Genomic DNA, 27,127 nt, shown 5'->3' with positions numbered 1-27,127 from the left:
TACAGGCTGCAAAGCATGCTTTTTGGATCAGAGCCAGAAGAATCTTGCACATTCACCACAAAGCTGATGTTTGGACTCAGCAACGTGTCTCTAGTGACTACCCGTAAAGCCTGAGATCACTGTAAAATGCACTGAGACCTAATCTAACTAAAATCTCACTGCACAGTCTTCAGGCATTTTCTCTGAATGAAGCATTATTTCCTAAGGGCAGTTTTGGGATACGGCTCCTCAGGAGGAAACACAATATTATGCATCTCTGAAGATGAGAGGCATGAAAAGAGAGCACAGGGAAGGTGCAGCTATAACATGATACCTGTCTAGCACAATGTGAGTTCATGTGCATGCATGTCATACCAGCACAGGCAGCAAGATGCATTTTTCTGTTCTGCCCACTGTCAGTGCTCATTGGAGCTGGCAGAAGGCCATGGATCTTTACAAGTTTGAGACCTTTGCTGTTCACAAACTGGCAGGTAGTGTCGAGCAGATGGTAGGAGATGTATGCCCATGAAATAAACACACCTATGTCTGGGTTTCACTGCTGAGTCATCCAATCTAAGAGCTGAAATTTTAAATACAGTGCTTCACTGTCCTCTTTCTGAGAGGGTGGTTCTTTCTTTTTTACCCTATTGAGAAAATTAAAAAAAAAGATTGCAGTTTGTGTGATTTTTCTAAGAGGACAAAAATGCATATTTGGCTATGGGTTTGATACTGATTATAAATAATGGATTGAGCAGTACACTGGAGACATCCAGCCTATCAGTCACCAGACCTCATAAGGTAACTGTGATCTGGGAAAGAGTGTTAGGTCCCAGAAGTCAAAATTATGCCTTAGGAAAATTCCTATGACTCAGACTGGAGAGAAAAAGAATAAATACTTGAGAATTAACTCAACTCCTTAATTACACATTTAGGTAAGGGAAGAGGGAAAAAGTATAAATGAAAACACAGTTAACAAGGTTTTATTTGATATTTGCTAAGTATCCAGAAGAATTTCATGAGTGAGAAGATGGAATGAGTTCAAGAAAAATAACCTGCTGGAGGATTTAAGAGCAGTTCGCTTCTAAAACTCCTGAACTAACATATATTCTTGTCTCAGGTTATTCCAGTGGAAAGCTGAGAAGAGATTTGTGTCATGATAAGGTTGTATTAATCCAGAGAAACATTTGTTCACATGTTATTTTTTCTGCTCTGTTGGAAAATTAACAAAGCTTTATTACAAGTTGACACCAACTGTTTCCCATTTTAAAACAAAAGCAGGGTTATGCTGCAGATGAATGCTGCAGATGAATGCTGCAGATGAATCATTATTTCTGTATGGTGCAGCTTATTATTGATAGGGGAAATAATGAAATATAAAAATACCCTGCAAGCCATTTAAGTGTTAAAACCCATCGGTATCCACTGCTAAACCAAGTGGGCTGGGCTTACACCATGTAAGCTGGTGACAAATTTGGCAAATGAACTATGGAAGAAACCTCCCGTTCCCATCATAATTTCTTGAGCATTCTGTCATGTGGAGATGTGGAGGGACCGCAAAGGAAATGTCTACCCTTCCCCAAGCCCCAAAGCTGAGCAGGGAGCCCACCAGCTCCTGCTCCCTTTGCCAGGGCAGTGAGCCTGGCCTGTGCTTTACGTGAGTGCAGATCAACAGCTGGGGCAGGGCAGGAGCTGAAATCTGGTCTATATCCAAAGATGACATGGGCAGGTGACCCATAACTCACTTACAAGTTCATAAAATTAACAGCACTTCCCAAGTTATGAAGTTGAGGAGGAAGAAGAAAACATGAAATCCTCAAGGCCAGGTACTAAGCAAGCAAAAAATTAAGAGCATGTACTGGAAGGAACATCTGGAGGTCATTTAGTTCATCCTCCTCCTCAAAGCAGCAACATTATTAGGTTTGGATGTATCCTGGGGTCGACTTTCCATAGCCTCTTTGGGCTCCAGTTCTAAATTGTATTTATAGTAACAATTTTTCCATACATCTATTTAGAATTTCTTTTGCTGCAACTTGTCTCTTACCAATAGCCCTTCTGCTGAGCACATCCAAGACATACCTGGATCTGTCTTCTCTCTAATTAGCCACTGGTTAATCAAAGGAAACAATTAGCTTCTTCCTTTGCCTTCTGTTCCCCTGGCTAAACAAACCTCTGCCCCTTCTCAGTACTTCCACCCCCTCTCTGGGGTCCTCCCCTGGACTTGCTCCAGCTCACCAAAGCCCCACTGCTCATGGAGATCCCAACCCAGATGCAGCATTCCAGGTGCAGCCCACAAGGCCCCAGGGAGAGGTGAGTGCTCACTTCCCATGACCTGTTAGCAGAGCTCTTGCTAATGCAACTCAGCAGGAGCACTCCTCTCCTGGGCAGGGGCTCACTGCTCACCCACGTCAGTGACTGCTGGAACATAACTCAGGAGTGAACACACCCGATGCACATCTCAGCTCCGAGATGTTCTCAAGGAGGTGGGTGAATGCTTGGAAACTGTCCTCCCATAAAGGGGATTATGAAAAAACAGCAAGGGGACAGTGATCTACAATGTGATCTACAATGAAAGTGATGCAATCTGTCAATGGAGCTAGAAAATTTAAATACATTAAAAAATAACAGGGAAAGTATTTTATATTTGTATTTTATAGATGTTTAGTATTTTCCCCCCGGCCCCCCATTTTTTAAGGTTTATCTGTTTTTATATACATGTGGGACATTAAAGAAAATAAGAAATTTGAAACTTTTAATTTAAAAATTATTATGCTAGGTTCCTTCATTTTCCTTTATTTTAAAGAGAAAATAAGCTGAAGCAAGCATTATCCTGAGTACCACATCCTTGGAGATTTTGGAACTAGCAGATCTCAGGATCACACCTCATTTTAATATAAGAAAGAAGTTTTTTCTTTTTCAGCTTCCTTGTGTTCTCTTTTTCAAATAAACTACATATTGACTAGAGTAAATTGAAATTAAGATCAAGCTTTTAATGGTGTATTAATTCCCCAAATGCTTATTCTTAGTTTCAGACATTTAGCAGCAGCTTCCCACACACCAGTAATTTCGCTATTTTAGAATCTGTCAGCAATCACTCATTCTGTGAAAGTAATTTTAATTTAACTGATGTTAGCTGTGACTGATTAGAGTAAACGTAGGAAGTATTATAAACCGCCATAATTTAAATGAAGATTTTATTTCTATATATGCACCTATGTAATTGAAACCAAATATACAAATCTCAAAAGACAAAACAAATTTAATTCATGCACAGCACAGCAATATTTTCTCTTTTCTAAGAGGTGCATAGCAAAATTACTAGAGCAAATCTGCTGCAGGTACCTCATATTAAACTATGATGGCTCACAAGTGCACATTGGAACACATTTGGACCAAAATACAATTATTTGACCTACTACCTTTTTTTAAAAAAAAAAAAACAAAACTTCCCTGCATGGAAAAAATCCTGCAGACACTTATTTCACATTGCAATGCTTCACTGAAGTTCATATTAGTCCAGTGTTGGCCTTTAAATTCACACCTTGCCTATTCTATACTGTCTTTCCTGTGGGCACCACAGGTAGTCACTGAGAGAGAAACTGGCCTCGTTTCCCACGCATGAGGGTGAATGGAGTGGGAGCAGTGGATCTGTGCTCCGAATGCTGAACAGACCAGAGGATGCTCCACCCCTCATGGTGCTCTGCCTAACAGAAGTTTTCCATAGGCACACTTAACCTCAGCATCCCTGCAGGAAGCCTTGAGGATGCTGGAATTATCAGGGACAACCTTGATCTATTTTTAAAAGAAAGTAATGTGTACACACCAATGGCTGTGTCTAAAAATTGGTCTTAAAGAGGTCAGTTCAGCCCTGTCCTTCATCCAGCTGTGAGGGATGGCCGCTGGGCTCTGTGCAGCCAACGTATCTTCAGCATGGAAAAGACTATTGGAAACATGAGAGTTTGTAGGTGGGAAACCCACTATCAAACACTATTGCTCTTGCAGCCTCCTTGCTGACTGAAGCCCTTCCTTTACCCTTTGATCAAACTGGATTCACCAATATGGGGTGGTCTACTGCCCTGGGCTGAGAACAGGGCTGTGAGCAGTGTTTCCTGTTGGCGCACTTAACCTTTCCTGTTCGTATGTGGAAAAGTAGTTATTCCAAACCTGGATTTTGGCATAAGAGGTAATAAATATAAGGAATAATTGCAAAGAATAGATTTTGTTAGTAATAAATATAAGGAATAATTGCAAAGAATAGATTTTGTTAGTAATAAATATAAGGAATAATTGCAAAGAATAGATTTTGTCACTTTAAAATGAAACATCTTAGCATCTAACAGTCTAAAGTACTTCATCGATCTCCTTTAGTTTCTGTAAAGCGTTCAGATTTTCAAATTCAATCTCTGTTTACAATGGCAGTGCTCGAACTCCTGTAAACTTTGAGTGCGGGTGAAGGCGACATTGTGTATATCCCTCCAAAAGTGGCTGCATCTAAGGAGCGTGTGTGAGGTGAGGGCAGCGGCAGAGAGAGGAGCCGACCAAGGGTGCGACAGCCGAGAGGGGAGCGCAGTCCGCGGCGCTCCCGGTTAAGCAGGAGCGGTGCAAGCCGCGCTCACGGCGCAGCTGGGGAGGGGAAGGGCAGCGCGCAGAGTTCGCTGCCCCGGTGGGAGCGGAGCACAGAGCGGGCTTTGTGCCCTCCTTCCCAACAACACACCGAGACCTCAGCGCCAGCCCCGCGGCTGCCCGCAGTGCCCTGAGCAAACATCTGAGGGGAAAGCGCAAGGAGAAACTGCCTGGGAGAAATCAGCTCACACTTCTCCGGGGAGGTGTGCGGGGATGGGGACGGACGACAAGGACGGCAAGGCAGGCGCAAGCCACTGCCCGGGGCCCCCGGCGTGTGCCCCAGAGTGGGTGGAGGTGCTGTCAGTGAGAAGGCGTACAGCTCGCTTACACCTCTCCCCGGTAAATCCATCTTCACAGGTTACCAAAGGTATAGCATTAATTCAGGATGGATTGAAGAGAATCTGGAGTCGGAATCACTTTTCTTAATTTCGCTCTCTTCCTTTGAGTGCACTGCGGAGATGCAGGTGTAAGCACAGTAGTCAGGGGTGCAGTAATTTCTGATTTTATGAGCAGGCAGATAGAAGTTTGTGTCAGAGTCAGGCCTTACACTGAAAGCATTAAGGCATCAAGAAGAGAAAGTAATGCTTGTGTATGGGCGTCTCTGCCTGAATCCTTACAGTGACCTGAAACAGGGAGTGTTTCTGGCAATGGCACCCTTCAATTTAAAGTGTTTCAATAAAGGAAGCAGCACTAAGTGTGCTGCTCAGTTGTTCATCCCAGCAAATGAAATCCCGTGTAACCTTAGGACTAACCAGCTTGCTTTGGTAATTCCAAATTAGCCCAGAGAGTACAAGCTTTCACTGCTCAAAAAGATTCTCTCCCTTATTAACCATTACCACAGAACTATCTTGCATATTTTTCAATGCACATGATCAAAGAAATAGTAGTAATTCATGTTATGTTTGAGCATAGGAATTCTACAATAAGCTCTGTGCTAAGACAGCAAACGAAGGACCAGGTCTTCAACACCTTAAATTGGACCACTGGTTAGAGAAACTTGTCTGGTTTTCTTTTGCTCTGAAGATATTAACAACAATGGTCTTTTAGTTACCTTCCAAAAGCCATATTCATCAAATTCTTTTGACCCAGAGTGTAAAATGCATATTTCCCTGTGACACCTAGAAAACTGTTACTTGTGGCTTACCTGTCCTGGTTGTTCACAGGCTGTCTGGTATCTTGCTTGTTGGCATAATTCTTTTACTCTCTCATACTTTGGTAGTTGGTTAGACTGCTGGGTGTTTTTGTTGGGTTCCTCCTTCTTGCGTAGAAATTTGCTTATTAAAAAAATAAAGTGGAATGTTTTAGATACACTGTCATAAGCCCTAAGGATGAATGTAACTTGAACAACGAAGCTATTTGAAGGTTTAATGTCTTCTCAGGGGAAAAAAATCCCCAAATTTATGTAACTGACTTTTGATGTAGGTCACATACTGAAAAAAGGGCTCAGGTGACTGGCTGAAAATTGCCAGAAGATAAATAAGTGCTGCTAAAATATGTCTAACTGGTACAGTTCAGCACCATTCATACATAAATGTAGGTTCTTTCACAAAGCAAAACTCTTTGAAGCAGTACTTTCTTGGCTGGAAAGCGCAGCTGAAGACACAACAGGACTTTTATACTCAGTTTGGCTGTATCTTACAGATGGCGATGTGTCTTTTATGCACTGCTTTGTAATACATCAGACAAGGTTTTCATAATCTGTAAAGCCATAAAATGCCAAAAGGAAATTGCTGTAAAAATTCGACCCAGAGAAAATTTTCATGGCATCAACTGGCAAGGTAAGAGGGTATAAGGAGTTATCAGCAAAGAGAGGAGCAGTTATAGTCATGAATCTCAATTACACATAAGTCTTAGCTCAAACAAAAATGAAGAATGCTTCTAATACGTGATGGAAAATACAAAATCAGATGATAAGAGGATTCTACACAGCTGGATTTGAAACAGAGATTTGGGAAGAAAATGATTCAGATAATGACAAAACTGGGCTCAAGCATAATCTTAGTGCAAGAGGTTAGGAGAATCGCCAGAAAAGAAAACAAGCTTTCAAATTTCTTCAGACAAGAGGATTTGGAAGCACAGTAGATTGCAAAGGCAGTGGTGGGAAACTAGGAAAAAAGTCATGCCTGTCAGTTTGCTTGCAAAATTTACTGCTTCTCTGACCATAAAAAGGAGGAGGAGGAAGCAGAAAGAAAAGTGTGTAAAAGGGAGTGTTCCCAGTAGGCAGTCTCTCCCAGAACTCTCTCAACCCTAATAATTACCCTCTTTCCACTAGAAATGTGTCACGCCAAATTTTGGTCTTCTTGTTTGTTCGAAACCTGAAAGTAAAATAATAACATTTACTGCTGGCACTGAAATATACCACTGTAAGTGTTAAATTATTTTTGAAAAAAACAACTCTCCACTTATATATACATGCGATTTTATAGATCTACTACTTAAGAGACTCTTGAAATTAGAAAGCTGTGGTTGTTGCCATGACACAGCTTATTTTCACAGAATCTGTTTTTCCACTCAGCTGTTGATTTACTAAGGTGTTTGCTTCTGAATTGGCTAAAAATGGATCTTGGGACCCACCTGTTTCCTGGCCTCTCCAAGTCCAGAAGCTTTAGGACAGATTTGCCATCCATATCTGGAGGTGTGTCAAGGCCTGCTATATCCAGAATTGTTGGAGCAAGATCAATATTCAGAACTATCTGGGGCACTCTGCAAATCAACAGGAAAGGTCGTAGTTGCCATGTGCTCAATGTGTAAGTCTCTTGGAAATAGAATGATAACTAATGCTTATCAGGGCTTTGAAGATGTAAAGCTCTACAGAAATGCTAAGTTTAGAAAACCCCCTTTGAAGTCTACAACTCGGAATGATAGGCCAGAACTGCAGACTGACATCACAAAGAAAAAGTTAAGCACAATAAAACGAGGTGGTGCAGCAGCAACACTGCTCTTATCTCATTGACAATGAGGGCATGATGCTGAATGACAGAGTGAGCAGTAAAGATGAGCACATCATTTTTAAAAGCAAAACCCAAGTCTAACCCTAGAGGACTATGCATTACATAGTTTTCTCCTCTGCATTATAACTTATTCATAATATGCAAAGTGAAAAAAATGCCTCTTTATGAGACTCATTGCTCTTCAATAATAGGGCATCCTTTATGAAATGAAACTAGACATAGTGATAATTACATGCTCTCAGAAACATTTTACATTAGGCTCAACAGCTGTGCTAGAGACATAAGGGAACCTACACTGATCCTGGCTCCACACTTGGACCACGAATAAAGAAAGGAACTCGAATATCAAAGTCATATGGCATTGACTTCCCCTTGACCAGTCCGAACTGCCCAATATGGTATCCATGGTCAGCAGTGTAAATAATGTAGGTATTCTCCAGTTCTCCCATCTCAGCAAGCATTTGGTGTAACTGCAACCCAGCACAGAAAGAACTCCGAGTTAAGTGCAGCAAAACATATTTTGTGCAGAATCATGTTTAATCATAGTTTATAACCCTTAAATATACAGGACCAAATACGGCATCAATGACATTGTTGACACGGATTCTAGGGAACTGGCATTTGTACATCTTGCCTTTACTGTGCTGTGGAAAAATCAACATACCAGCTAAACAGCTCCAGAAAATTAGAACAGAAAAAAATACGGTAATGATATAGTAGTAGGTAGGTAGTTGCCTTAGTATGTCCAAAATTCATTGTGTACTCAAAGGCAGCTTGTGAAAAAAGTCTGCTACAGCTTTAGGGGAAAAGGTACTCAGATTTGATTTACTGTGCTAGTCTACAACTTTCTCATTCTTTACAGTTGTGGGCTTGGGAAAAAGCTGTAAATTTTTATTAAAGTTTAAAGAAATCTCTCTAGGGGAAGATCTTTGGTCATGGTGCTTGATTTTGGAACAAAAAGTCATACAAAGTAAACCTAATAGTTCATGTATCATGTTACCTATAATTAGCAGTACACTGCATTGCCTAACTTCTGCAAACACTTGTAGACTGACACCTGAGTTGCTGTGATTTGCCAGTTCCCAGATTTCAACTGAAGGACAAACTGTGAAGGGAGTGTGTGAAATGAATAGAAGCTGTCACGTGTGCACCTGTGTCTATCCATGTGTACACACAGGTGATGCATCTTCTGCTAATACCAGGCTTTATACTAGGCCCAGGACTTTTCCCTTTAAGAAAGCACACAATTGTTTTGACCCAGCAATTGAAAGAAGAAATCCAGGAGCTTGGCCTCATGCTGCAGAGAACCAGAATTCAATTCCACTGAGAAACAGCTGAGTAATTCCTCATAGTACAATGACTTTCCCCAGAATGTGGTTGGTGAAGGTAAAAAAAAATTAATTAATTTAATTTTTGTTACCAACTAGTAAGATTGTATTCACAGCAGTTTCTTGCACTCACTCTTTCCATAGAGTCATCAACTGACATCAGGGTCTGAAGTCTTTTGCGCTGCAAGACATTGGTAAACTCCATGTGGATTGGCAGCATGGGCCCTGTGTACTGCATAATCCAGTGCTTATCCATGTTTGGTGCATAGTTATAGCTGGGAGTGCTGGAGGAAAAGAACAGATCTGAAAAGTTATGCAGCATGACAGACATCAGAGGGAGGTGGGAACTCCTCCAACACCGAAATAGCCAACAAAAAGTTAAATCACGAATTCCATGTGGTGTCTGACAAATATCAACAAACATCACTTCAGTGGCTTCCAAGATTCACTGGGTCATGTATCACCTCCTCAAAATATTTTAACCACTTGCTTTCCAAGCTTTCTTTCAGACTTAAAGACCATTACAAGTTCCATGTTAATATTTGGGATCTGCCAAAATCTGTTTCTCAAACAAACCTGTAATCATTAAAAAGGTTTCTCTGAATGATGCATCCCATATAGATAAGAAAAATTAAGGAAGTCAGAGATCAAAAATGACTGCTTATTTATTATTAATGTATATTGCCCTGATAGTTCCAGTAGAGAAACTACCTTTAAATAAAAGCCAAAGAAAAGTATTTTCCAGTGGGATAAAGAAATTTAGTAGTCAGTAAAAGAATACCACCAGTGTTGCAGTTAGTTCAACAGTAAATATTGCTGAGGTGTTATTTTCAATGTGACTGCAAAGCACAGTGCATTATAAGCATAAAATGAACCATGACAACAAAATTGAGCTAACACTGCTATTGATAGTAGTACCAGGAAGAAATATGGCACAGAGTCCTATCTAAAGCAAAGAATGATGCTTTAGGAGTTTGCACAAACATCAAAAGAAATATTTAAAAACAGTATTCTATCCACAGCCAATGTATTTTTGAAAGATACCCTATAAGAAACAAGAATATTTTCCCAGAGAGATCACATTGGGAGAAAATGTGTGGCAAAAAATGTGTCAAGTAAATTTTTTCTACAGAGAAGCATGTTACGAAAGCTCTCCATCAGTCTTGTTTTATGTCTAGCATACATGACAACTACAAGGTAAAAGGAAACCAAGTAAAATCCTTGTCCCATGATGGTTTCACCTACCTATCAGCAGTTTCCTTCTCTAGAAAGAAGAAATCTAAGCTTTGCCATTTTCATTAAGTTATTTAGGTTTTATTTTTCCACTGTTTCTAGTACATAGCAGTAAATGATACATGAATAGCAGCATTACATTTGAAAATTAATCATAAAGTGAAAAAAATACTGTTGGTTGTTTAGATTAATTTGATTTGTTTTATTCTTTTCTCAGTTTACAATAAAAATGCAATTCTATATTAATTTACTCTTTTGGTACTGAAAATTATAGCGCGTGTGTTAACAAAAGGTACATTTTTCTTGCTGAAATACGTATGTGTAGTTGTCTTTTCTTAAAATGAACAATATCAGAATATTGTGTAACTTAGAGTCATACCTTTGATCAGTCCTTCACTTAGGTTTCATTCTCCTTTACATGTTGTATGTGATCTCAGAGTGGTGGAAACAGTTGATTTTTACATCAGATACCATATGTATAACCTTTAACTACATACTCTGAGGACAAAAATCAGCTGAAAGGACAATGTAGGTAACTGATAGTCAACTTCAAAAAATTAGTGGAGTCTACATTTTAACTTGAGAGCATTATTTGAGAAGTTAGGTAGAATTTGAGAAGTATGCCTTTAATACACACAACAAGTTTTGACTAACCTATTAGTCTCAAGGGAAAAGAGAAATGGTGTTACAGTATCACAGGACTTTGATAGAGATTAAGAAGTATGAAGAGTTTAGCTCCCTACTGAACAAAGAAAAGCATAAAGTAGAATTCCTTTTCTGTTGAAAAATCTTCTATTTCATGTTGAAAAGCCAAAGTTTTTGTAGTTTCCCATGGCTGAAATCTGATTTTTAAAATGAATACTGTCATAATATTAATAAGATTTATCCCAGGAGCACAGCTCTCTGTGTTGCTGGCTATCCAGCAGTCCTAGCACAGGGAAACCCTTGAAGAAGCGAGTCTTAGGAATTTTGTCACCTACTATTTATCAGACAGAAAAGAAGGATACTTTCAGTGCAAATTTTTTCTGTTTCCTTGGAAGTTTGTCAGACAAGATGTTTTCCCATGAAAGAGCTCGTTTTTGATTAATCAGCATTTCCTAGTAAAACCCTCTTTTTTTTTTTTTTTTTTTTTTTTCCAGAGGGGTCCTGAGTGCTCCAGCCCCAGAGGGATGAGGTGGCTGTGAGCTGTGCTCAGCCAGCAGCGTGGCGACAGCCTGCTGCTGTGCCAGGAAGGAGAGCCAGCTGCTGAAGCAGGATCAGTTCTTATGTTCCCAGGCTATTGTGAGCAGCCTCCTCCACATAATGGATAGTTTTAAAAAGCAGCACTCAAGGGTTTAGCAGGGCAGTTATAACCTTTCACAGACACTTTCTAAATGCATTTTGAATTTTCTGGGTGAGAAATGCAGCAGGCAGAGAGGGAGCAGAATTTTCCTCCCAGACAGTTCAAGGAACAGGAACCTTCTGTAAAATATCCAGTGTCACTGGCTGATGGATAAATGTGAAAACAGGGGTCCATAATGTCAGAGAAAGAGTACTAAGGAGGAGACAGAAAAGAATTCCAAAACCCTGCAGCCTGTATATGTTCTCTGTGTACCCATTTGTTGGCCTTTCAGAAATCCACCAGATTGCACTGGTTGCCAGGCACAAGATCTGACACTGCCCTCAAATCTATCTAGTTTTTTTTTTTTTTTAATAAATGTAACCAACCAACCAACCAACTGCAGATGTAAATCTTAGGTAGGATATTGCTGACTTCTGAAAACTTTTCCATGTAGACAGACCTCTTCCTGATCAGTGATAATTTTTTTTACAACATTTTTTTCTTGAAGCTGCTGGAGATATCCGTTAAATGTTCAGCTGTTATAAGTCCTTGAAAGACATTATGGCATGGCCTGTCACTGTTTCTATTCTCCTGTTTTTGGGAAAAACTTTACACTGTGTTGACAAGTACTGCTGTAAAGTAACATTGACATCTACATTTCCTTGATTCCTCTTTGCACTGGAAGTGTGAAGGTGAAGGTGTGTGCCATGTCTTCCATGGCCTCCTCTCAGTCATGGAGTCCATCTAGTGTTGAGTACATTAGCTGATCCGTGATCAGCAGCCAGTGCCAGGTAGCCCATTATGTTCAGGCTGTCCATGGGCTCCAAATCTGGCAACTTGCTACTGTAGTACTTGTCATTCTCGTAAAATACACAAAGATGGGCAAACAAGACTGCTCTGTTGCTCACGTTTATTTGTCCAACACATACTGCGAAGAGCTTAATATACAGAGGCCACTTGGCACTCCCTAACAGATCTGTTCTAGCACTAGAAGACATTAGATTCATAAAATTTTGAATTGATACCCTCAGTTAAATTAACAAAAAATTCCAAATATTTAACAATAACAAATGCTGAGCATAGGCACTTTCCTATAAACCCATATTTATAATGAGAACATTTCACCCTGAGATTTTGTAATCAGTCACCTATGTGGATAAGTTTACAGAGAAATTTGCAGTGATAATCAAGTGATCTATAGACTATGGAAGGAATAAATGTAAGCACTGGTGCATTTTTAAAGAAAGATTCTCCACAAAATCTATAATTTATTTGTCTGTAAACATCAGTTCAGGTAGATGCTAATGCTGAGAGAAATGGAGTAGCATTAGCAGTCACTGCTGTAATCAAAAAGACTCAGTAATTCTTTCTGAGAACATATTTACTATAACCATATTTTTAAATTTGAGCTTTAAAATTAAGACTGCATTTCATTTGGCTCTTAAGGTACCGCAATAATGTTAAATTATGCAAGAAAAGATAAAATTACCCAACAACCCAAAAAATGGATGCTTGTACTTGAGGATCTATTAAAATGGGGTTCCCAAACAAAGAATTCAGAAATGAGTTTCACTAGCATCTACTAGTAACTGAACTGAATTGCAATATTCAATGAAATAAATGGAATACAGCCTTTTTGCAAACCATTTTTGCAAAAATGCATTTTACAGTTAAGAAAGGATTGGGAGAGTATAGCATGTTTTAAGAGATTCAAGAATTTAGTGCAACTTTAAATTAACATTTGCTTTCTAAAAAAGTAATCTAAATATATGCATGTCTCTAACAGATGGGATAATGTGGAAAGAAACAAGTATGTTTCCAAACATTTGTTCAATTGCTCATAGTAAAAATCTATGTTTGCCCCTATTTACAATCTCCTAATTCCCTCCTGTTTGTACTCAACAAAAGAAATTATGTTCACAGAAATACTGCCAAAAAATATTGGGTTTGAATAATTTCATAAAGTCCTCATGGGATTTTATCCCAAAAGTATTTGGCTAATCTTCTGTTTGGATTGGGAGTCCTCCAGTTAGTGAAAATAATACAGTACTTAGATGCCCCAAGAACATTTTCATTTCATAAAAAATAAAAGTCAACAACATTTAAAAATAATACCTCCAGTAAAAGTGATTGAGAAAAACGAATAGTTTCTGTACAGAATTAGCACCTCTATTATTCTTTGAAATATGATTAGCAAACATGGCATAAGTGGTCATGTTTCTTCAAGTGAAAATAAACAAAGGAAGCAAATTCTTTGTTTCCAGGGAAAATAGACTTCCAGGTCTAGACACTGTTCGTGGAAAGCAGGAAGCCTAGGTTTTGGGCAAAATTAAAAGTAAAAACAAAACAAAACAAAACAAAATCCCGCAACCAATGTCCATGGTCAGTATTAATGTGAAGCTGAATTTTGCCATTCTGAGTCTGCTTTTGCTGCCTTTTAAAAGGGGACTCTTTTAAACCCAGTGATATTTATAGATCTGCGTATCTGGGGTATGAAAGTTTCATTCCTGAAGCGTAACACAACTGCTATATTTTAGAATAAAGAAGTGAAACAGTTGTTGCCTGTTAAATATAAAACATTTTTCATTTAGGAAACGTTATTTGTTGCTGCTGCGGAAGTTAATTTTGCAACTAGAATATTGCTTACATTTCTATTTCACACATTTCTTCTTGTCTCGTTTAAAATCACGCTCACAATGACACGTGTGATGATTTTGATCATTTATCTCTAAGTCAGGAGTCTAAGCAGGGCCAGTAGTGACACTGTGCACTGATGTGTCGAGATTTATTGCTGATGCAAATGCATGATCTCACTCTAATGGCCCTGTGTCCACATTACAAGAAGTACCATTGTGACTGACAGATGTTTGACACTTGGCCTCAGTGATTCCAGATGCAGCCACCTCACACCCCAAACTCACACTGAAGGCTGCTCTGGGGATCCAGAGCCACAACTTTTCTTTTGATGCTTTACTACTGCAGACACCCTGCTACCTACACACCTGGTGTATCAGCACCTTTCGTATTATTTTTAAATGGAAATATAACTTCTGCCTTTCAAATCACCTACCTTTCCTTAGCTTGTGAAGGTTTTTGATCTATTCCACGATAGATCAGATTCTATTTCTATCTCCTCCTCCTAATGTTTCTAGCTTGGCAATGGGACTGCTTCCAGGTGGTCATAAAATCTGGCTGAGTCCTCCTGCCAGCCCAAGTATTTTAGCTCAGCACAGCCAGCAGTGTTTCAGATTTCCATTTTTTACATTCTTCAATAAACCTGCCTCCTGAAGACTTTTGCTTCTAATGTTTGTTTACTTCACAGCTTATAAACAGCTTAGGTCTGATTCACAGTTCCCCTAAGACTGGTTGACACTGGAAGGTAAAGTGCCAGAGGCCCTGAGCATAGTAGATAATTGAGGCTTTCATCAGAGCATCCTTTGAGTCAGAGCTTTCCTGCTCAGCTGTCTGATGAAACAAGATTGTCCTGTAACATAACTTCATATTTAACAGCATTTCCAAAGGTCTAACAACCCTGCTCCCTAACAGATGATGTTCATTACCACAGCAAAAATCTATGTATTGCTTTCATCTAGTACATCTTCTCTAGTCCCATTTTCTTTCATAGAAATAATGTCTGGGGATAGTTAGAGTACATGCATTAGTACGATTATTTTCAGAAAATATATCACTCATTATGGTGATAGCAGCCAGGATAGACCTTAGGAAATATTTTTAGATGTCAGAAATAGGACATACTTGGTGGAGAGGAGAAGTGGGAGAGTGAGAGGGGAGAATGGAAGCTTAAAAACAGTAAAGAGTCTGCTGCTTCCACTGTGATATAGTTTGTGTTTCATTTTAAACTGGAGTTAATAAGAATTAAGAGGAATCACTTAATAAGTAAACAGTGTACACATCATTACTGTTCCCGTCTTTGTAAGACTTTCCATGCCACTCCAGCACCTGTAACATAATGATGGGATGTAATTCGTCATTTTCTTTTTGTTTTTGATGTATTTTTCATAAATCTTAAGGGCTTTGCTGCTGCATTCATTAGATTTTATTCTTGCCATGTTGATAAGCGAGGAAATAAGACCAATAGACGCCCACACTTGAGGGCAGAGCTCTCCCTGAACTGGAGTATTTCCTGCCACAGCCGCTCCCTTCTTTATATGTGCCAGTGAAAAACTTCTAAACAAACTTCTGGGTTGTTTTCTTGATGTTGGGTTGGTTTTGTTTTGTTTTAATTTATAGAGGCAGCATTTCAATCTTTAGCAGGCACATTACCAGCAGAGAGACATCATGTAATTTAAGGGTCTGCTTCAGCTACTGTTCTTCTAAGCAAAACTTCTCACATGTGGTTGACAGGCTATCTTAATCCTTGGTTTGTAGGTATAACCTTCCATCTCAGTTTGTTAAGCCAGCAAGCAGCTTTTGACCTGGTTTCCCTTCTTTGTTGGAGGTAGGCGTTACAGTAACATGATACAGCAACTACATTTTTAAAAACAAAATCCAAGGTCAGATGGCTGTCACCCAAGGTCAGAACGAAAGAGATTCAAATGGTGCTTGACCACCAAGGAAGAAAACCTAAGGGTTAAATGTTCAAATTACACAAACCTTGGCAGGAGGGATTTTATTGTTCTTGTTATGTTTTCCTAAGGAACACCGACTATTTCTGTGAGAACTGAACTTTTCATATCTTTTAGAGCACGTTGCTCATATTTTTGATAGCAAAATCAGTTGGAATCTTCAGCCACCCAAACCCAAATTAGCAGTTTATCTTCAATTTGTCTCATTTCTCATTTCTCAGTCTGCAGACTGAACTTTAACACATGCAGTCAGTCAGTGCAATAAGAAACACAAAACAAGCCAGCAAGGATCTCTTGAGGTCATTGGAGAAAAAACTCTTTGCAAGAAGCTTGCCAAGAAATCAACACCACCAGAAGAAAAGAAGCAGCACAGCTGAGTGCTCTCACAAGTAGCCTAGCAGAGCAAGGTATTTAGATCCCAGGAATCCACACAAATAAAAATTAATTTTAGTTAGGATTTTGCTTAACTTTTGCAGGTAACATGTAGCCTGTATATAAGGTGGAGAGGCAGTTAAAATTTTGGAGACTAACTAAAGCCTTTTGTTCTATCAGCACAAGCTAGAAAACAAGCAGGCTGAAAACATCAAGCAGTAGAAAAGTGTCAAGAGCATGATAAACAAAAGCAAGTTCCTACAAGCACTTGTCAGAAGACAGGGAGCAAGGAGCCTGAAATGAGTTGCTTTGGCCTGGGGAGAGGTGGGGTAAGATACAATGATTCAGTGCTTTTCTTCCAGACACTGTCCCCACAGCTAAGTGGAAGCAGTTTGGATCCTGCCCTCCTGGATGATGGATAGTCCCCCAGCACCAGGATGGTTTGCCTGAGGCCAGGCAGTCTGTGCCTCTAAATGGGAGGCAATCTGTTGAATGGGGTGAGAACAAATAGATATAACTCTCTTGCAATGAAAAGCAGTAATTGAAAGGAGACATGGGAGAAATCCATTCAATTTGATAGAGTGACTATTCATTATTCTTCACAGAATGGGAAGTAGGGGACACAGGTGGCATAACCAAGCTCCAGGTTTAGAAGGAAAGAAAAAGTAGCCCTTTGTCCCCAGTGCATGGACTGACACTGTAGAACTTGTTGCCACAGGATGGTAGGGCTGCCACCAGCGTTCAAAAAAAGATCAAACCAATGCAGAGAGAATGGGGCACACTGACCTGGATGCTTCACCTAAACTGGTGATTTTCAGAAGCTAGAAATACAGGGCAAAAATGTTTTTGGTTTTATTTTCCCCCTTGCTCCACCATTGTTCCCTGCTACCTTTTTCTGGAGCACATAATTCAGGACTGAGAACGTTCTTTCACACAATCCAATATAACAGGTTTCATGCATTCATATCTACCTTATTTACCAACTAAAATCCCAACTTCATTATTTCCCTATGGGTAGAAACTACTCCAAATAACTACTCTAAATAACTACAAAACACTGCTGACTGCTTTGCATTACTTGCAAAGTCTGGTCTCAGGAATGTGGATCATGGAGAATATAAGATTATAAGGTATATCTAGAAAGGTATAGGTATATCTGGCATATCTAGAAAGTAGCAGCCAGTAAGAGGATAAAAAGATGCAAAACAACAAAATATAACCATGTGCCATGGAAAGCAAATCTCTTTTTGACCCCAAGTATTGATCAGTTTATGCTTGCAGTTTATGCAGTAACTACTAGAGTAACTACAGTAACTAATTCTAGAAAATATTAAGTATTTGATGTAAGTAAAAAAAAACAAAACATCCTGGTGTGTAGACTACTGCAGAGTGTCCAAAATACGATTTTTCAACCAAGGAGCTTTCCCATTGTAGAATGAAATTGATTTATCCTCATTTCGAGAGGACAAAATTAATGTACAATCCAGCTGAAATAGTTTATTAAGTTTTTTTTTAGTGTTTTTTTTGTTGTTGTTGTTGTTGTTGTTCTGTTGTTTTATAAGATGTGCAAAGATGTTGTTTCAGAACAAATGGAAAGACTGGTCTACAAACCCATGGGAATCACAAGTCCAATGGAAAACTTCCATAGGCTCTCACTATAATGAAAAGGACACAGAATATTCAAGGTAGGAAGCAAGATGAGGAATCCACAGATGCGGACTGTTTTTCACCTGAAGCTGCTTTTTCTTCTACAAACAAAATGAAGAGTTGGGGCTTTTTGTTATAGTTTAATCACCAGAAAAGATTAGGCATGTTATTTAAAAGTGCAGTCTGATAGGCTATTTTGGGAATCTGACAGTATCTGGTCTATAAACAAATCTGGTGCTCTCAAAAGCTTCAAAAGGGTGTTTTTACTCTCAATGCATTCAGTCAGTTAGAGCCCAGGAAGCACATATCTTAGAGGGAAACGAAGGAAGTAATATCTTTCCAACAGATCCTGACCTGTGTCTACATATTTTCAGGGTATTGTAAGAAGCTGCCCTTACAAAGCCAAATACTGACCTTTTAATCTCCCACAACTTCCCAGGAGGAAAAAAGCTTCTCTCTGCTTTAATAATGGTCAAAGCTGTCACTCTCCCCCGCAAAAGGAACAAGCACAGCAAAAGAAACAGGCAAACATTCTGTGCTTTCTTGAGTGTCTTATATTTGAATTCCCTGTTCCTGCAAGGCCCCCGTAAACAAATGCCTCGCAGAAGCAGATACAAGGAGTGGGTCTGGCAGTGTGTGATTTTGACTTACATATGCTGTGAAGCGTTGGGGTAGAGCTCTGAGAACTGCGGTGCAGAATCCTCGGGGCCATGGGGTGCAGCGTGGCTGATGACCATCATTATGGGCCTATGGGGATATATCCTCTTAGACATTCTGAAGTAATTAATGCTCTCATTAGTGATTAGGTCTGTGAAGTAGTCCTGGAACATACGATTAACACAAAGCAAAAGTTACAAAGTGCATGATTAATTAGATCACATACTATCATGTTATTATGTTATTTTTCAAGTCCTCATTAAAGCTCAGACCAGGAAGTAAAAACATACCATCAAAGAGATGTATGATTCGAGGGAGTATAGGGGAGACTGAGCAGTAATTACTTTCTTAAGCAGGCAGTGCCACTTAAAATTAGACAGTATTTTGCAAATCAGATACAGCAGAAAGTATTAAGTAAATTTGATTACCAGATTTGGTAATATAATGCAAAGTAACATTTAAAATGACAGGCTGTACTTAAATTTTATTGATAAAACACTTCACAAGGTAATGGCTCCCAAATTACATTGAATCTTAATCTGGTTTATGTTTACATAAACCTTTGTTGCACAGTCTTTGTTCAGACTATACCTTTGCATATGGACAAAGTGGAAGACAGCTACAACAGGCAACAGATTGCAAAAAAATCTTAATCAAAGAAATTGCAAATGAGAATGCAGGGAGCAGTTGAATTCCTGCGGGCTCTGTTCCTTTAATTGTGCAACTTTAAGCAGTGCAGCTGCTGAGATTAGGGCTGTGACTTGCTAATAAACTGGCTTAACCCACAGCTAAGGTGGCAAATGGAAGCCTACAAGGAAAAGGGAGGAAATGGCACTAAGAAAAAAAGATGAAAACTTAAATTAAACCACCTGCCACCTTGGAGTATTCACTGTTGGCCTGGAGGTCTAGCTCGAGCTTCATTGAGAAAGTGCTGAGACAATGTTTGTAATTTCAAGCACTTCCAGGCATGACTAATCTTATGTTGTGGATTCGAGGCCCCGAACAGCTGCAAAAGCAGAGCCTGAGGGACGAGGTTTGTGTCGCATGTCAGTGCTAGGACAAGCCAACCAGCTGTGACCTCCTCGCTCCCCCTGTCCCCCTGACCCTCTCCTGCAGCCCACTTGGAACACGCACAGTAGCCCTGGCTGCTACAAACCCTGCAAGCATATGGATAAGGTAGTGAGTGATCCTTTAGTTTCCAAAACAGATAATGAGTGTGAGGCAGCAGGGTTGTGATAATTTCTGGGTTTGTGGCCTGTTTGTGTGAAATGCCTGTATGACTGCTCTCCCAAAGCATCCTCTCCTGTTTCCCTGTTTATTCCAGCTACATACACAGGGTGTGTAAAGAATGCATAACTAACCAGTATTCTATATTTTCTCTCTTTTTTTTTTTTTTTTAATGTACTCTGTATAAATATATAATCAGTATAATGTAATTTCTATGGATGGGAAAATCAGAAACAGGCATCACTAGCTTCCAATAAAAACTCATTACATGGGTCAGAAACCACAGCTGCAACATCTGTATCATCTTCCTTGAGCTACAATTTGAGGAAATTCCAGATTGCTTTCTGCAGTCTGGACTGTCTGAGATCTGCCTTTCTAAGCCTTTCCAAGAAACTTCATGGCAGTGGGCAGGTCACCTTGGCATACTTTCCACACTTTGTCAAGAGCACAAACAAGCTCTGATTTTTTCCAGCAGCCATGTTCTTGCCCTTATCTACTCTCGTACTCATATCCGGAGTCTGAGACCACAGGCACACAGCCCTTCTTTGGTGTGCACTCTATAATAAAAAACAACATTAATTGAGGCTCTTCTGTGGGTAATAACTGACAACACTAGGCAAACTTTAAAGTTCAATAGCACAAGAGGCACAATTCTTTTTGGGAAGGGCCTTTATTTACTGTTTGCTTCTGCCACCAGAACATCACATTCTGTCAGTGAGAGGGAGGGAGGAGAAGAGGGAGGGAGGGAGGAATCCCCAGGCTCCACTGAAGAGCCTTGGGAACATTCTTCTGTTGAGTGATTAATATTCTCAGGTGGAAATTGATCTGCAATGCTCTGGAGAGAAAATGACATCTCAATTTCATGGTTATAGTTGGTTAATTAATTAATTATCTGGTTAATTAATTGTCTGAAAGTTATTTTTATATGGATTAATCAAGTGGAATTTATGTGTCTGGAAAATACCTTTGCATAATCAAATCCGTGCTTCTCTTTGTTACCATTGCGAGAAATGGTGTAATTATAGAAGCGAGAGTTCTTCACTAATCCAACCCACTCTCTCCACCCAGGAGGGATGTAGCTGCCATTGTATTCATTGAGGTATTTCCCAAAAAAAGCTGTGAAGTAAAAAAAAAAAAAAAGAACACACACACACACGCATGAGGCTTTGCAATCCAAGTCTTCTAGTCTGAGTCAAAAGAATGTGTGAATGAAGAGAAAATGTGTTAAAATGAGTCAGAGTTGCTTTACCAAAAATCTTTTTATAGCTTAGAGGGTTTTGAAAATAAGTTATTTCCAGAGTTTTTTGAGAGTTGAAAGCCTTCATGACTCTATGTTTTATTCTTAATCTTTTGGAATCTAGTGTTCATGTGAAATATTTTTAGGGTTTCTTTTAGAAAGAGTATGTTCCTCTTGGTTTCCACTTGAATATGAAATAAAAACTCAATGCCCATAGGAAACATCTGAGAAACACCTTGTGCTTTTAAGCAAGTCAGGTGATGTTTCAGAGCTTGGCTTCTGACTCTTTGAAAGTTCATGCTTGCTATCCTGGCTACATTTGCTGGTTTGATAAAGGGTCTGGGAAGTACAGATCTCCATCCCATCAGGACATGTTCAGGTAGACCAAGAAGGGATACCCACCCTGCTCTGCTGCCACATGATGTCTAAGGATAAAACTTACAAAGAGGCAAAGGCTTGGAGCTGAAAATCCTCTACCTGGCCTGCCAAACTCCATGTATGTTTTCCCATTAGCTCAAGCTCAAACTGAAAATTTCAGCATTTGCCAGAGGTTTATAGGTGCTCCTGCCAATTCCTCTGCAAGGAAGTGGGAAGAAAAGCAGTCTTACAATGCAGTGGGATCCTAGCTATCTGGGAGTTGTGGATTGCCTATAGCAAAGATACACAAACTCCAAAAACCAGCAGGCTGCCCTTGGAAGGAAGCATTAATGCTGGCATGGGACCCTAGCAAATACAGCCACGTTGTTTCTAGGGAGAGAGAGGTATGGGAGATCTCTAGCTGCTTGTGTGTGGTCTGTGACCTGGATAGAATTGTCAGCCTGCTTTTCCACTGCCTGGGAAGTGCAGTGACAAAACACCTGATCAGGTCTGAAATGTGGGTGTTTTGGGATTTATTATCACCTGTTCAGTCCCAGCAAACTACTGGGGTGTCTCAGTATCTTTACTGTTTCCATTTTTAGTTTTCTTGAGGTTTACAAGGTGCTGGAGGATCACCTGTGTGAGCAGTTCTGCTGCCTGTGTCCCTCCCCAGCAGTCTGCACACAGGTACTCCTGGTGCTCACAAAATCAGGCACCACTGAGGAGGAGGGACTGACAGAGATCTCTCCCTTTCCAGGGACAGAGCTCTTCTGGGTGAGGCTGTCCCCATCCCTGCACCCCTCACAGTGCCCAGCCCCTGTCCTTGCTGCCAGCCCCAGCTCAGCAGTCAGGCTTGTCTGCCAAGAGCTGCTGCTCAGAGATGCTGTCCCTCAGCTGGGCAGCCTGGGGACATACCTTGAATCCCTGTACTTGTTTCCTGCTAGGAAATGAAATCACGTTGGAAAACCTCACATCCAACCTAGACACATTCAATCTGACCAAAATAAGCACATTTGTGGAAGGGCTCAAATAACTCTGATCTGATTGATGTGGGCATGGTGAACTTTTGGAAAAACTGGTGGAAAAATCAAAATGTTCATAATTAAGACTTGTCTGAGGCAACATAAATATGATGCAATTCAATCAGGGAACTGCCAAATGCCAGATGTAACCAGAGATTACAGTAATATATAATGTTACTTTCCTATACCACGTGGAATGTGACATATAAACAAGTCCCACAGACACTAGACCAGGCTTCCAGCTCTTCTTCCCACAGCCACCACGAAAACAATCCAACCTGTCTCCTGTCTCCTTTTTTATCCTGAGGCCTACCAGAAATCAACAGCTGTGAGGTGAAGAGGGTGACAGTGGGCAGGGAATACATGCCCAGCACTGTTGTCTCCTGGAATGGAAACCATACCTCTCATAAAGCAGCCAAACTGGTTTAAACTCTCAGTCAGATGTCAGGGGAAACTCTATGGGTAAAGGCTGAAACACTGTGAGAAGGGAAGCCAAGGAAAGAGGAGGAGGGGAAGTCAAGTCAGAAAGACACAACAGTGGAGAAAAGTAAGGGAGGGTGATGAAACTGAGAGGGAGGAAGCATTCTTGAGCCAAGCAAAACCCAGGATAGTCTGTGGTTACAGGGGAAATCTGAGGTCAGCCCTTCCGAGTGCCATCCCAGGTCTACCAGCAGCTGCTGCCTGATTTTGGGGAACCTCTGTGTGCTATGCTCATCAGTAAAGGGTTCTACTGCCAACCTGTCTCTCACAAACATCAGAGGCTTTCAAACTGTGAAATGGAACTTATGACAATTTATCATATAGGATGGTTTGATTGCCCCATCTATTACAAGATTGACTCACTCACAGACCTGGACTCTGCTATTTACAGTCTTGCCAAACTTTAATCATTAGTGGTGATAATTTCCATGCTATCTGACACAGGCTGTATTTTGCTCTATGGAACCTTTTAGCCAAACAGTTCAGTAATTTCCAAGAAAAAGAGTAGGAAAAAAGAAATGGGTTCACCCATTTAAAAATAATTGTCAAACTTTTCTCTAAGAAGTTCTAATGTTTGTAGGTTTTGATATAGAGCCTTTGTAAATAACAGAGGTGGCTATGAAAATCTGTCTCAAAATGACCAAGCTCAGAAAAACTGTAGCACCCAGATGATTACTTCACCTTTACCTTAACATCACAACACAATGGAGTGTTCCTTTATGGATTTGAGAATGTTCCCAGAATTTAATTTTTGGCTTTGAAACAAAAAGCCATCAGTTTCTCTCACTCCTTCTTACTCTCTTTTGGTATTCATTACCTGAGAGAAAGCCACCAGCATAAAATGAACAGATGATATGACCTGTGGCATAAGGACGAGAATAGATAAACTGAATTTGGAAAAGAAAGGATGGCTTGGAGCTGGGGAGGTCAAATTAATCTTGGAATTTCCTTGCTTTATATTACTTAATTTTCTAACTTCAATAATGTTTTGTTAGACACCTTTTGGCCCCCCTGAACCCCATATTTCAGTGCATGGTATGAGACTTCGGATTGACAGCCTGAACCATTCACCTTTGTGTTGGCAATGATTTAGTATTTTATCATAAAAATAATCTCAGTGCTGTCAAATTTTAAGCAGCTCCATGAGTGACAGTTTGCAGAAATAGATGTTTGCCCCTGTTGCTGTGTAAAGCAGTTCCCATGTCAAATGTGTCGCAAAGCCCTGAATACTAGAAGAAACAGTGGGTGTGATAATGGATCAGATCTGCCAAAATGCTTTAACCAGAAATGGTTTATTGGTCATAAGCTCAAGAGGATATGAGTAATTAGACAGATGAATGGAAAATCCAGGCTTTTACTGGAATGCAAGCATTCAGTCCTTGCACCGTGTGGTCTTTTGAGTACTACTGAGAATAGGTCAGGGCAAGTGAGTCAGAACTGGGGCCCAGCACCCGCAGTTGGTGTCTGGCCCTTCAGGCTCTGAATGAAGACAAGTGCCAGAGTAAAAGAAAAGCACAGGAGTGTCCATGGGAGCAAATAACAATCAGCAAGTAATCACCATGGGTGCCCTAACTGTATTTTGTTTAACCAGAGGATTGCTAACAAGTAAAACACTATGAAGTAAGAACTGCCCAGGAACTGACACTGTGATGTACAGATGTCTTTGCTGGGTCTTCACATGCTTGGCTTGAAGAGTCAACTCCCATCTTTAACTTAGCCATAGTCCAACACTTGCTGAATTGCCCAAGTCTGAGAACCAACTGGGAAGCCTCAGCTTCAGAAGTCGCTTGTACTCAGCAGTTTGGGTTTAGGAGAGGTTTAGGAAGCCATTTTTGCTTGTAATTAGTAAAATGGAGATTATGACTTGGTGGGTAAAAGCCTCATTAAAAAGTAATGCCATTTCAAGGGACATCTTTTCATTATTATGTGTAATGGACCCCAGAGGGATAACAGGAAAGATAAATGCTTGTTTTTGCATTTTAATAAGACAATTTTTATCTGCATTCTGGCAGTTTTGCTAACTGTTCCCAGGACACATTGTTATTTTCTAATCACATGTAGTGTAGCTTAGTATAACAGAATAATTGTATTCTGTATTAGTATGTTCAATTATGTTTATGCAAACAACAACACATGGCATGGTGAGCAGTTCTACAGACATCTATGTGTCTCTGGAGGGGCTGCAGAATATACATGTCTGGTACCTGACACGAACAGATGCCTTAAGACAGGGCTTTGTTTTCCCTTTTACAATTAGCTAATGATTTCTGTAGTGGACAGAGAGATCCAGGGGGTTGCAAAGGGTGCAAGACAAATATAATTTGATCCAGGGGATCTCTAGTACTTACAGCTGAGTGTAATTAAAATTCTCGTAATTCCCAGGACTTCTTTTCTCAGCACTTTTTACAAGCAATTATGACTAATGTTTACAGTATTACACAATAGATTTGGTCCTCCAACTCCTGTCAGCATCAGTGCACAGGTGAACTGGGCTACCTCTACTAGTGAGACATCTCTGCACTTCCATGGATCAAAGGACATATATTATGTTCTACATCCCTGTTATTTGCTGAGGCTTATGGGAACGTTTCCGAGTTAAAATAAACGCAAACCTTTAAAAAGCCACTCTGCAGAAAGGTTTAGTCACCATGACCCAGACAAGAGCTTTAAGTAGACAGCCCACTTCCTTTAACAAAGTCAGGAAACCATTTACAGGAGTTGCAAGGCACTGTTTATATATGACATTTCAGGGCTCAAATGCAGTGATTCTATACTTCTGTGGACAGAACCCAACACAGCTTCGGCTTCTGAATCATTCCAGTAAATTCCTCCTTGCTTTCTTCCCATTATGCAAGCCATAGATTCAAGCCCTAGAAGTCTGATTTTCCTCTTCTGTTGAAAAATTGCAGAGGATTAGTGTTTCATGTCACTGAAGTGCAGAAAGTTAGCTCAGTATGCCAGCACCACCTAGGAAATGAAGTAAGCATTGTCCCAAAAAATACAGTGAGGAAACTGAGGCACCAAGAGGTTAACCTTCAGCTAGACCTAAGTCATGCAGGAAACCTGTGGCATTGCCAAGAATATAATTCAGATTTCACGGTTCCCAGTCTTGTAACTTAAATGCTGTAGAAAAACTCAGGTTTCTCCAGCTTTGTGGGTCTTTCCCAGTTGTTACCAGGTTTACCATTGCAACCAAAATGATCATTAAGGATTTTATAAGTCAGCATTTGCAAAAGGCATTAGCCTATAACTTGATATAGCAATTGTCAGCCTGGGTGATGTCTTTAACAAAGCCTGTATTATGGGCCAAGCTGGTAGCACTTTCCAATATTGATGTTGTCTGACACTTCTCATTATAAGACCCTGTTTTCAGCTGCTTATAACTCTCTTATTCTTGGACTTAAATTTTCCACACTGGATGTCTGCCTCAGGCTGAAGTTTTTGAAACTTTTTAGCCCAAACAGTAGTCATCTTTGAGAACCGCAGTAATGGAAAAGGAATTAGGCTAAACATCTGAAAAAAATTATATGAGTTTTCATTTGATAGCACTTACATGCTCTGCATGGAGAACAGGATCTCTGTGAAAGGCACGATGGACTCTCTATGAAGGAGGCATCTATTAGAATCCTTTGTATAAAACCCTGCAATTTGCACGTGCTGGAGATCTGGACACCTCAGGACATTTATCCCCTGTCCACCTGTCAGTGGTGTCAGTAGGTGGGAGAAAGCTGGTTGAAGTGCAGAGGGCAGGAGGTGACCCGATAAGGACAAGCAGTCTGGGAAACGGCAGGAAATCCAGAAAAGGAGCTGAGGGGGAGAAGAAGCAGTGGGGGCTAGGGGGCCCAGGACTGGCAATGTCAACCAAGAAATGGGACAATGATTGCAGAAAGGAGAAAGAAGCTGATTGACAAGGCGGGTAGGAAAAGCAGGTTTGCTGATCAGGCTGGAAAAGGAGATCGTTAATCGTAAGCAATGGAAACAGGACATGTCTGTCAAGACGTGACTGGATCTGGGAAAGGAAGCAGGGAGGGAGAGAGAGAGAAGGAGGGAGGGAGGGAATGACTTGAGGACAGACAAGCAGAGGGACAAGGCTCAGAGCAGAGGCCAAGG

The 27,127-nt window shown here is 40.2% G+C and overlaps 1 protein-coding gene across 6 annotated transcripts in view; it reads right to left on the bottom strand.

The window, feature by feature from the left end:
- SULF1 (sulfatase 1) overlaps positions 1-27,127 on the bottom strand; it is a 62,155-nt gene that overhangs the window by 23,061 nt on the left and 11,967 nt on the right. For 3 of the 6 annotated variants that reach the window (XM_062502218.1, XM_062502235.1, XM_062502227.1), the window contains exons 3-9: positions 20,886-21,037; positions 18,689-18,858; positions 9,012-9,162; positions 7,845-8,020; positions 7,174-7,302; positions 6,858-6,914; positions 5,744-5,873 (exon numbers count right to left, since the gene is read on the bottom strand). In XM_062502218.1, coding sequence (XP_062358202.1) covers positions 5,744-5,873; positions 6,858-6,914; positions 7,174-7,302; positions 7,845-8,020; positions 9,012-9,162; positions 18,689-18,858; positions 20,886-21,037 — 965 coding nt within the window. Of the gene's footprint in view, positions 1-5,743; positions 5,874-6,857; positions 6,915-7,173; positions 7,303-7,844; positions 8,021-9,011; positions 9,163-18,688; positions 18,859-20,885; positions 21,060-27,127 lie in introns of those variants that run through there. The other 3 variants (XM_062502260.1, XM_062502244.1, XM_062502252.1) reach the window with 3 other exon arrangements.

This window comes from Cinclus cinclus, chromosome 1, assembly GCF_963662255.1.
Source record: "Cinclus cinclus chromosome 1, bCinCin1.1, whole genome shotgun sequence".
Classification (NCBI taxonomy): Eukaryota; Metazoa; Chordata; class Aves; order Passeriformes; family Cinclidae; genus Cinclus; species Cinclus cinclus.
Note: the sequence above shows the minus strand (reverse complement) of the source record. Positions and strands in the feature narration are given on the sequence as shown.